General features: G+C 44.0%; 1 protein-coding gene across 1 annotated transcript; it reads right to left on the bottom strand.

Moving 5' to 3' along the window:
• Positions 1 to 207: 207 nt before the first annotated feature.
• Positions 208 to 1,167, bottom strand: LOC308437871 (olfactory receptor 10AD1-like; the record flags this gene model as incomplete). Its single annotated transcript, XM_080939077.1, has 1 exon — positions 208 to 1,167. Exon 1 carries the CDS (start codon positions 1,042 to 1,044, stop codon positions 208 to 210), a length of 837 nt encoding a protein of 278 aa, XP_080795203.1. The 5' UTR covers positions 1,045 to 1,167.
• Between the last annotated feature and the right edge of the window lie 10,629 nt (positions 1,168 to 11,796).

Below are 11,796 nucleotides of genomic sequence, written 5' to 3'. Positions count from 1 at the left end.
CAACTAGGCTACAACTCTGAACAGTGCCATTTCCCATGGGTCAAGCATATTCAAACCACCAAAGACACAAAAGAAGTTTCATCTTGAGTTTAATGCTAAGGTGGAAATGAATGCTCATTCCTGGACTTTGGCAGGAATGGTCAGGCCAGGAAGGAGTTAACTCTTCACTCTGCAGTGGAGGGGACTTCTTCCCTACGGATCTTCCTTCTAGACAGACTCTGCCTGAGCCAGGCCGCCTCTCCCAAGAGCCCGCCCCATGGCCCCCTTCATTTCCTTGTTGCGGAAGCTGTAGATGACGGGGTTACACATGGGCGTGATGATGGTGTAGAGGAGGGAGAAAGGCTTGTCTTTGTCAGGCCCGTGCGTACTTCGGGGATTCATGTAAGAGAACATGGCTGAGGTGTAGAAGAAGACGACCACAGTCAGGTGGGAGGCGCAAGTGGAGAATGTCTTCCCCCTACCTGAGGAGGAGGCTCTGCTGAGGATGGAGGCCAGGATTCGGGCATAGGAGGTGACAATGAGCACCATGGGGCTGAGCAACACCACAATGGCATCAACAAAGATCAACTTCAGGCTGAACTTGGGGTCCCCACAGGAGAGGGCGATTACTATGGGAGCCTCACAGAAGAAGTTTTCTATGTGGTTGTCTTTGCAGAAGGGATTCCTGAAAGACAGATACTCAAGAAAGATGCCATTGACCATCCCAAAGACCCAGGAAGAACACACCAGCCTGACACACACCTTCTGGCTCATGATCTGGGTGTAGTTCAGTGGGTGGCAGATGGCAACATACCGATCATAGGCCATGAAGGCCAAGAGGATGCACTCGGCCACACCCACTAGAAAGACCAAGTACATCTGGGTCATGCAAGAGGCAAAGGAGACGGTGTGGTTCTTGGTCACCAGATGGACCAGCATCTGTGGGATGGTGGTGGTGATGAAGCAGATGTCCAGGAAAGACAGGTGTCCAAGGAAGAAGTACATGGGGCTGTTGAGCCTGGGGTCAGTCCATGTGATGAGGATGATGAGGCCATTCATGGCCATGGCGAGGCTGTAGAGAGCCAGGAAGAGGGTGAAGAGCAAAGCCCGGGTGGAAGGGGAGCTCTGCTCAAAGCCCACGAGGACGAACTCAGTCACTGTGCTGCCGTTCCTTGGGTCTGCTGTTCGAGACCTGTTTGAGGATGGGGGCAGGGAAAAGCACAAAGGACACAGTTGTACAGTAGGTAAGATGGTCACCTGGACCCAGACACCCAGAAAGAGGCTTTCCCTGGTGATAGTAGATGTTTTGGAACTTAGCAGTCTCTGGACAATCTGTGTAGCAATGGCACAGTAATGACACACACCAGGCTCACCACAGGCTCTATTATGCATAAATTCTAATTTTAGAGGCTGAAGAAGTGGCTGTTCCCCTTGAGTGTGGACTGACTGGATGCCCTGTGGAGTGTGTGTTCCTTTTGTCCACCTCTCATTTCTCACCCCAGGAAGTACTCGATTCCCTTTTACTCAGATTTCAGTGCCTGGCGGCATTCCAGTGATTTATTCTTTCCCAGCCAAACTTCCCTAGAGGTGTTCAACAACCATGCTGTCCACAAGTTAAGGGTGCCTGGCTAGAAGAAAGCCTTCAATCCAGGACACCTTTCCTTCACGATCTGTCTTACATACCATTGGGCAGAAAGGATGTGCAGGAGAAGAGGGGTCAGTGGGGAACGGCGAGGAGTGGAAGGAGGAGAAAGTGGTTGGAATGTATTTTTTGAGAGAACAATCTATTTTCAATCAAAAAAAAAAAAAAAAAAAAAAAAAAAAGGTCCAACCGTGTCTTTGAGAACGGCATGGATGAGCAAGGTTCCCAGACGGCAGGCAGCCTTTCTGGACCTGGGCCTGCAGAAAGCATTGAGTACATGCGTCCCTGTGAGGACATAGTGCTTCTTTTTACATCTTTGGAGACACAGTATTCAGCATTGGTATCCTCGTTTCTCATGCGATAACATTGAGAGGATCACTATGTTCAGGTTAAATCTCTAGTACTTCCATCTTGTTTGGAATTAAGATGTATCTCACCTCCCCACTGCAGGTGCTTAAGATGCCAGAGTATGCCTGCTTAATTCTGTTCTTCAGCGCCCCCTTCTGTTTTTCATCTTCTCTTTTTGCTACACCCTCTTTTGCCTTCACATGACCCCCGAACTCCTGCTAATTCTCCCCCGGCTTTTCCATCTTTACTGGTTACTAGCCAGTTATTTAAATTGAATTGAAAGCTCTAACCTTCCAAGGTCTCCTATTTCCTTCTTGCCTCATGGAGGCTACCTCCCATGTTATGGCTACTCCTTACAGGACTAGATCCTCTCTGTGTGAGATTTCTTGGTTGACCAAGGCATCAGCCAGACCTGTTCCTCTCATCACCACATGGGAGAGATCTGCTATCTAGGGCTACTCTTGTAGCCTGGAAAAAGAAGGAAAGGGAAACAAAGGGAGGGGAGGGGGGAAAACAAGGGAAGGTAGGGGACATAGTTTAATATGGGCCCATAATCCTTCACTCGGCAGACATGTTGAGACTAAGATAATGAGCAGGCAAGGTACGCCATCAGTGAGCCACAACCTCCCGAGTTCAACCCCTGAGAGTTCTCAGACTTAGTCAAGAAGAAGTTGGCATTTAGCTCAAGGACTCACTGAGCCCCACTAAAAGCCCCACTACGCCTGCCTGTAGTTCACTGAGCATCTTGTGCCTCGTTAAACATCTTAGCAGCTGGCCAGTCAGGCTCCTGTGTCCTCACATGGGATTTTGTGAAGGGAACCACGCCTACCTCATCCTGTGGCTCTGCTGTTCCTGCTGTGTCACTGAGTCGCTGTCCCTAGAAACAGAGATGGCATGCTGGTTGAGGAAGAGCTGCTCCAGGGAGGATGGTCTGAGCTGGTGGGCCACTCTGGAAGACAGGGGGACCCGGTGAGCTTTCCAGGCCTTTGGCATCTATGCTGCTATGGACGAATGTCTTCTTAAGCACATCACCACAGTGTGTGTGCATGGCACCTTTAGGTGAGGGCTGCCTGCCTCCTGTTGCCATACTAATGCACATAAGTGTCCTCTTACTTGCCTTTCGGGCTGTATATTTTGCACGCCTTGCCCTTTCAAAGTTTTTTTGTGTTCATGCCTGACTTAAAATATCCCATGTTCTTTTGTTCATTTAAGAAATACAAAGAAAATGAAGATATTATTTCTCCTTTATTTTCAGATGAATCCACACTACTCTTTTGCAAAAACAAACCAAATAAAAAGAGCCTCACTAAAAGAAATCACTTCTGACAATAAACTGTAGAAGTTTCAGCTATGTCCTCTTAAACTAATATTTTGGCTCTCTCTCCCTCTCTCCCTCTCCCCCTCTGTGTGTGTGTGTGTGTGTGTGTTTTGAGACAGGTTTTCTCTGTGTAACACTGGCTATCCTGAAATTCACTCTGTAGACAAGGTTGGCCTCAAACTCACAAAGATCCTCCTGCTCTGCCTCCTGAGTGCTGGGATCAAAGGTCAGCAGCAGCACCTCCTGCCATCTCTTCAACTAATTTTAATGTCTGAAATGCAATGAGAGATTTTTGTCCTAACATATAGGATGGTATTTACATTTCTGAAAGAAATGCACGTAAACACACTCACACCTACTTGTGATTTCTCTGGCAAGCTGGAAGGACATCATAATTGCCTTCTGCAGACCATACCAAGAAAAGGCACCATCCTCAACTCTACTAGACTCCCACTTAAAGCCAGATGGTCTTTGGTCTCAGTTAAATTAGCAACCATTTTCAAAACAGTGAATGCAAAACAAACCATGACATCTGAGCCTCTATTTTATTACCTTAATGAGGTAATTTAAGCTCATTGAAGAGTCATAGGTAATTCAGTTTGCCCAATGGAGCCATACAGTTTTCAGTAGAGAAGAACAGAGAATGAATCTTGGGTGGTCTTCATTGATTTAACTGACCCACCATTTCGATAACATTACAGAACCATCTGCAAGCAAAATAGAAACACCCCAAAGGTTCAAGGGCTTCTTAAAAGAGTAGCTATTTGTACTGGTGGATCAGTTACATGAGAATGGGGCATGATCACCTTGATTAGTGCCCCTTCAGTCAACCATAGGCTTAGTGGACAGGAAAATAAAAATTTATACACTGCTAGATGTTGTTTTAGACAAGATTAACTAGAGGAAAAGAATAGATAGAATGATCAATATATCTATCTGTACCTGTACCTATATCTACACATAAATGTATATGATTTATTAGAGTATGTTACAGACTCCGGTCCAGCTAGTCTAATGGCTGTTTCCTGACAGCAAGTCCAAGAGTCAAATTCATTCCAAGAGGCTGGATGTCTCATGTAATCAGCTGGTCTTTTGTATATGACAAGGTCCTGAAAAATCTAGGCACTAGTATCAGTGAAGGAATGTCTCAGCCACAGGATGGATAAACTTGCCAGGGAGAATGAGAGCAAGCAGGCAGAAAGCAAAGTTTCTTCCTTTCATGCCCTTTAAAATGGCTGCCATGACATACCTACCTAACTGGTTTTTGTAGAAAGAGAAACTTGCCACTTGTCCACTTGATTATTCTGATTCTCTTTGGGGCATGGCTTTCTCTAGAACAGTAGTTCCGAACCTGTGGGGTCATGATCCTTTGTGGGGGTTCAGTCACCCTTTCACAGGGTGGCCCAAGACAATCAGAAACACAGGTATTTATATTGCAGCTGATAACAGCAGCAGCATTACAGTTATGAGGTAGCAACAAAAATAATGTTTTTTGGTCGGAGGTCACCACAACACGAGGAACTGCATTAAAGGTCGCAGCACTGGGAAGATTGATTGCCACTGCTTTAGGGCCTTCTGTTGCCCTATTTGGGTGGCTTTGTTGCTATCCAGGGCTACCAATGGCTAGAGAAAAGAACTACTTAATTCCGGGTTTCTGGGCAGAGAGATACAAAGTAGATCTGTGATCACAGTTTCAGTTAGCAACAATTTTCAAAGCAGTTCATACACATCATGCCAGGAAGCACCAGAATCTCTAACAGTGTTTAAATTTTTATTTTTCTACCCATTAAGCCTCTACCATTTTTCTACCCATTAACCAAAGGGGGCAGTAATCAAGATGACTGCGCTCCACTCAAGTGAATGATCTTTCCGTACAAGCCACTGCTCTTTTGAGAGGCTCTTGTAGAGAGGATCCTGCACTATTGCATATTTTGGATAATAATCATAATCACAGGGTCTCCATATATGACCATGACATATATGATGCATGAGAATGAAGTGTGATATTGCAAACCAGACCCATGGGAAAATGTCCCATTGCAATGTGATGCTTGGATTCTTGTCATGTTCACAAAGACAAGTCTTTCTGTTGTTCACCCATCATGCTCGGAATCCAGGAAACAAGGAAAATGTAGCATCTTATTATCAACTCACTATTTAATGGTAAAATAACCTGTTTTAGGAATAAAGTTAGTTCATCTGAGCCTCACTCATGTGGATTCATCAGCCTTGGTTAAACTATATCTACTATTTTTTTTTAAAAAGAGCTTCAATATGCAGGGTTTGGCTATCTTCCAGTAGGTTTTTTTTTCTTCAAGTAATGTGTGCTACTCATAGTCATATTAATATCATATAAAACTATTTTAAAGTATATTAAGTATACATAACTAATATAAGTATATATATATAAGTAACTTATATATACTTATATATATATAAGTAACATATATATATACTTATATATATAAGTAACATATATATATACTTATATATATGTAACTTATATATATATATACTTATATATATATATATATATATATATATATATATATATAAGTAACATAATAATATATGGTATATATTATTCTTTGAATCAAACCCTTCACTTCACGGTATAGAAAAATCATTGTTTTCTGGTACAGAAAGCCCATATGGTAGATCAAAATTGAGACTCAAGAACCTCCATGAATTGAGATGTTGCAGAATATTTGATCACACTGCAACCCTGTTATTTACTGGAAAAACCTGTCTTCAGCTGTAATGTGGCTCAGCCCTAGCACACACCTTTCGATCCGAGAGCTTTCTGCTTGAATATTGTGAACAGGATTAAGTAAATCAACCATAGGTCAAGAGGCATAGCAAGCAGCCATTTGACAGGAAGTGGACATAAAATTATTATGAGAAAAACGTAGAAGTAACAGGAAGTAGAAGGGAGGGATGTTGAGTTTGAAGGAGTTTTTTTTTTTTTTTGAGATAATAAATATGTTTTACACTATAAGTCCAACTGTGAAACATTGTAGGAAAAGTTGAATATATCAGAGTGGGCTTTTCTTTTGAAGTTTTTAAGTCCCTTTTGATCGGAAATTACTCTTTTAATTGCTGAGTTATTTCCTCAAGATTTTTCTTATGAAGCATGGTTGAGATCTGATCGTGTCAGAGAGTTCCTTGTGCTTGTAGACAAGCACCAGGGAGACCTGCGATGCTAAACACACAGCATCTTGTCTCTTCAAAGGAAGATGTACAATCTGTTTTCTACCCAGAAGGCTGGGAAGGTATGCGGTTATCAGCCTGGTGAGTTCTGTGCTTTCTGTAGGGCCAGGCGGCCACATTTGACTTCCTCAGACTCTGATGCTTATTTCAGCCACCTTCCTAGACCCTTACCTTGAGCATTGCTTCTCAGTCAACAGAACCTGTCCTTATGGAAGAGGTCACAGCAACTTTGGAACGAGTTTTAACATAGTTGTGCCATAAGCTTTGCCGTGCACACAGGATTGAGTTATAACCAGGAAACTGTTTTCAAAATGGCGCTGTGCTTCAATATGCTTAAACTACTTGGCCTGAGGCTCTAGAAGTACGTGCCAATACCGGGTACTGAGACCTGCTGAACGCAATTTTCTTCTTGCCTCAAGTGGCCTTGGTGGTCGCAGAGACCCCCACAGGACTGAACATCTAATTCTACCACCAGGTCTCTCTTGAGAAAGAATTGTACAGAGAAGTTCAGGGAAATCATTTATTTGGCTCGCAGCTGTTTTGGGGGAGATGACCTACAGCATCGTGAGCTTCCTCCTGAGACTCTGAATCACCAACTGCTAAAAGTAGCTAGAACACTCGAGACGACTCCCCCATCCTGTGCTCTGATTTCGCCTTCACGGTTAGAAGGAGAAATGACCTAAGGACAGGGATGGAGTGAATAAATTCAGCAGAAGGCTTGTAAGAATCAGAAAATGACATTGGTTTTTATTCACCATCAAGGTGACTCTTTAGGCCTTGAGTGCAATAGAAAATCTCAGACACTCAGAGTCCTTGACTAAATACAGCTAATTTTAAGTTGTGCAATGTTGTACGCTCAAGCAATTTAGATGCTAAAAGCAACTCCTTAGCAAAGGAGATAATAATAATTATTATTTATTTCATTAGACTTTTATTCTATTAATAGTAGAAATGGGCAAAGGACTTGAATAGGCATTTCTCAAAATAAGGGTAAGTAGGTGTATGAGGAAAACATTCAACAGCCAATTATCAGGAAAATGCAAATTAAAGCATAAGAGATATGAACTTGGTAGACTAGCTGTCATCAGAAAGATAAAGCCAAATGTTGGTATGAGGTAGAGAAGGGGGGTCATTCTTCCACACTGTTGGTGGGAATACGAGTCCAGCTGTTGTGTTAAATATAGCGTTTCTCAAACAAGTTTGAAATAGGTCTAGCATCTGATACAGCCGTATCATGTGTGGAGAGGACTAAATTAGCAGGAGGCAATGGTAAAGAGCATCTCTCCTTCCATGTTCACTGTGGCCCTGTTTATAACAGCCAAGACCTGAAATCAAAAATCTTGTTGCTACTGGAAATTTTGGGGAGTTCTGCCATGGTCATCACATGATGCCAGGGAAATCAGGGGACCCTCTTGGGTTTCTTGGTCTTCTTAATAAAAGAACTTAAGACAAGACTGCAGAAAGGTCAAGGACATGTTTATTAGCATTAAAAAAGAAAAAACAAAAAAAACCATGTCAGACAAGATGTAAATCTGGGCAGCTGCCCAGAGGAGGGAAATGAAGAGAAAAAGGAAATTGTGTCATTTGTAGGTATCCCGGCATCTGCATGGTGGACAGGCAGCTAGCTGCATGGCAGATGGGCGGGCTCATGGTGGGGAGGGGGGCTTCAGAGAAATAAAAAGCCCAAACTACCAGAGGAAACACACACAGACTCTGGCCAGTGACCAAAACCATTATGTTTTTCTGAGTCAGGACTCAGAAGGGTGGGCAGGCCTAACAGAGCTGCATGGTGGCTCCCTGGTGACTGTGAGGTGGTGGGAAAGAAATGCAAAATTATTTCATTAAAGGGCTGTGAATAAAAGCTGGGAAGAAGCTGTGTTAGCAGAGACTGTGTTGGCAGATTGGAGAGAGGCTGAATTCAGATCTGAAGGCCGGATTACCTTTACCTTATGTAGGGTCTAGCTTTAGCTCCCAGGACTATTTCTTGTCTCTCTTTGTCAGAACTAACATCCCATGGCAAAGAGATAAAAAGCCTTTTGGAACCTACTAACTTAGCAGACCACTAGCTACCCTCCAAACCAAAGTCTGAGGACGTCATCAGATAGCATCGTGGCCCTCTGGGAAGGCTTCTCCATCTTGCTGTAACCGCTCTGCTCTTCCCGCCAATGCATTCTAAGCTGGTCTTGTGGTTGTGAAGAAACACCACGGCCAAAGCAACTCGGGGAGGAGAGGGTGTATTTGGCTTATGCTTCCACAGCACGGTTCCTAATCAAAGGAAGTCAGGACAGGAGCTCGAACAGGGCAGGAACCTGGCAGGAGCTGATACCCAGGCTGTGTAGGGTGCTGCTTACCAGCTTGCTCACCATGGCTTGCTCAGCCTGCTTTCTTGTCGAACCCAGGACCACCAGCCCAGGGGTGGCTCCGCCCACATGGGCTGGGCCCTCCCCCATCTATTATTAATTAAGAAAATGTCCTACAGGCTTACTTACAGCCAGGTTTTTTGGAGTTATTTCCTCTACGGAGGCTCCTGAGGAAGCTGCCTGATTCCGGTTTGAAGACATGAGCCATTTTCGTGTATTGTTAAAAAGTTTCCCGCGTTGGCCCTGAACAACTCGACCCGGGTCTATCCCAAAATTCTACTAGCTGGGCTGCTTTGAATGGCCTCGGTGGGAGAGGAAGCACCTAGCTCTGCAGAGACTTGAAGGTGAGGAGGGGTGATACCCAGGGGGAACCCCCACCATCTCAGAGGAGAAGGGGAGGGGGAGATGGGGGAAGGACTGTGGGGGGGGACCGAAAGGGGGGCAGTAAGGAGAAAACCCTAACCCTCCCTAATCAATGACCACGCGAGGGTGACTTTTTTTTTTTTTTTTTTTTTTTTTAAACTTTCTTGTATGTCCTAACTGTTCCGGTGACCCCCCTTCTGTGAACCTGCTTTTCGACTACTCAGGACTTTACTCCTTAAAAGGGCCTGAGGGTGAAGACTCAGCAGACCCAGCATGCTCTCTCTAACCCAAATTAGGAGGCAGTTGTTGGCCAGTTCTCTGATGCGCCTGAATAAAATAGAGCTTGCTTCAGATTTGGCCCCCAAACTGTGTCAGTGATCTTATATTCACTCGTGGGGTTAACACTCCCTCTCCTGTGATGACTACAGCTTGTTTGTTTTGTAAACTCTAAAACTTCAGGAAACATGGGACATGGAATTTGGGGTAATCCAGGCCATGGCCACTCAAAATGGCCCCAGAATAAATTATTTCTTTATTTTTCCTTTTAAGGATCTATTTATTTATTTTGTGTGAGTACACTGTAGCTGTCTTCAGACACACCAGAAGAAGGCATCAGATCCCATTAAAGATGGTTGTGAGCCACCATGTGGTTGCTGGGAATTGAACTCAGGACCTATGGAAGAGCAGTCAGTGCTCTTAACCACTGAGCCATCTCTCCAGCCTGAATAAATTATTTCTAATTTCCTTTAAGATGAGAGTTTTTATTTTCCTCTCATAGACAGGGTTAATAACTGCTCTTATCTCTTTAGTTTGGCTTAAGGGGGAGTCTACCTTCCTAGGGGGAGAGAGTGACCCAAAATTGCTGAGAAGCAGTCTCATTTTCCTAAGAAAGTGATCGTCCTTATCCTGGTGACTGATCTACCTAACTGGGGTGTTAAGTGTGCTTGGCTAGCATGTGTTAAGACTCTGTTTTTGTTCTTTTAATCTCCAGAATGTCTGAAAGCAAACATAAGCCATTTTCTTCAGACATAGTCATTGAAAAAATGATCCTCAAAGGTAATGCATTAGTTTAGTAAAAAAAAAAAAAAAAATATGTAACAGGCTCATGCATGCCCTTCTCCAAGTGATACCCCCTTTCCTGGAAACCCTGAAATTCAGTATGTATAGTCAGAAGGACTTTGAGTTGGGCCAGGAGCACCTGAAATTCAGTTCTAGAGACTTGTTGGCTAGCTGAACCTCAAGTTGCTTCTCCTACAAAATGAAAATAAATTCGTATAATTCATGGTTGGCACATTTTAGATTGTATACATTGGTTTCAACTGAGTTTTCCCTCATCTCTCTATGGTTTTTCTTCACATGGAAGGAACTCTACCAAGACGTAGGCAGCCCCCACTCATGGCCCAACTGTTCCTGTAGTAGAGAGGAGAGGATGTTGCCTTCCTTCTCCAGTCTTTTTGAGTAAAAGCCTAACTCCTAATGATCCCTGCCACCTCACTCCTAACAGCCAGACTTAGGAAAGACATAGGGTGCTTACAATCTTTACAATCAACAAGAAAATGACCACCCACCTCTTCTCCACTCTAATATGACTCCATGCAAACCCAGGAGGCAAGGCAGGCATGTTCTCTGAACATCTATAATGTGAACAACAGTTCCCCCCAGGCAAATCCAGCCGGCAACTTGATGATATAGAAGCCCTAAAAAGACCAATTTTATCTGATTTAAAACCTTTACCAGGTCCTGAAAACTCTTGACTCAAAGGCTTTCCCCTGGGCACCAGAGACTAGAATCAACAAGTACGAGTTGCTTCTCTTATGAGCTCCAGAACCTACTGTAAAACTTTGACAAATTTTAAAGTCCCACATCCCAAATGGCTTACAGATGAAAGTAATTTTATGGTGGCAAGACACAGGCTTCTGGCTAAGCAGTAGTCATGTGTTTTGGGCCCCATTCTGAGTTAGTCCTGTCAGCCCCTAAACCTGAAACAATCTCCATCTGGGTGCAGAGGTGAGACTTAATATTTATACATATTTGGCCTACGTATTCTGTACGACCCACACTCATGCAATCTTCTAGAAAATCTTCCACTACCCATAGTCCTCTTACTAAACATACCCCTGAGACTTTGGCTCTACCAGGGGCCACATAGCTTCTGACTCAGGTGGCCACTATATATTGTGAATCCTACAAGGAGGCTGCTCTGTCTGACAACAGAGGATATCAACAGGCAGCGTGGCTTCTAGTCCAGGCTGCCTTAGTTTCTAAGCCCACCCTTGTTCTCAGTAGATCCTTCAGGAAATTCAACAGGTTTTAAACCAGGGCTCTGAGGTCACTCCAGGTCATTGCTGTAGACAGAGCTCAGAAAACAAGGGGCTTGTGCCTGGATCCTCTCAAGAGAAGACACTGAGCAATTGACACAACATCTGAGTGCGGTGGGGATAGTCTTTTACAGTCTGATTGAGTCTCTTCACTGTCATGGATTTTTATAGACCTTGTAGTTCATCTCTGAAGCTTGTCACACCTGTTGTCAGGCCAGTCCCGACGGAGCTTCTGGACCCCTTTGCAGACTGTTCAGC

Source organism: Micromys minutus (genome assembly GCF_963924665.1).
Source record: "Micromys minutus genome assembly, chromosome: 27".
In the NCBI taxonomy this organism is placed as follows: domain Eukaryota; kingdom Metazoa; phylum Chordata; class Mammalia; order Rodentia; family Muridae; genus Micromys; species Micromys minutus.
The sequence above is the reverse complement of the archived record's forward strand: the minus strand, read 5'-3'. Positions and strand labels throughout refer to the sequence as shown.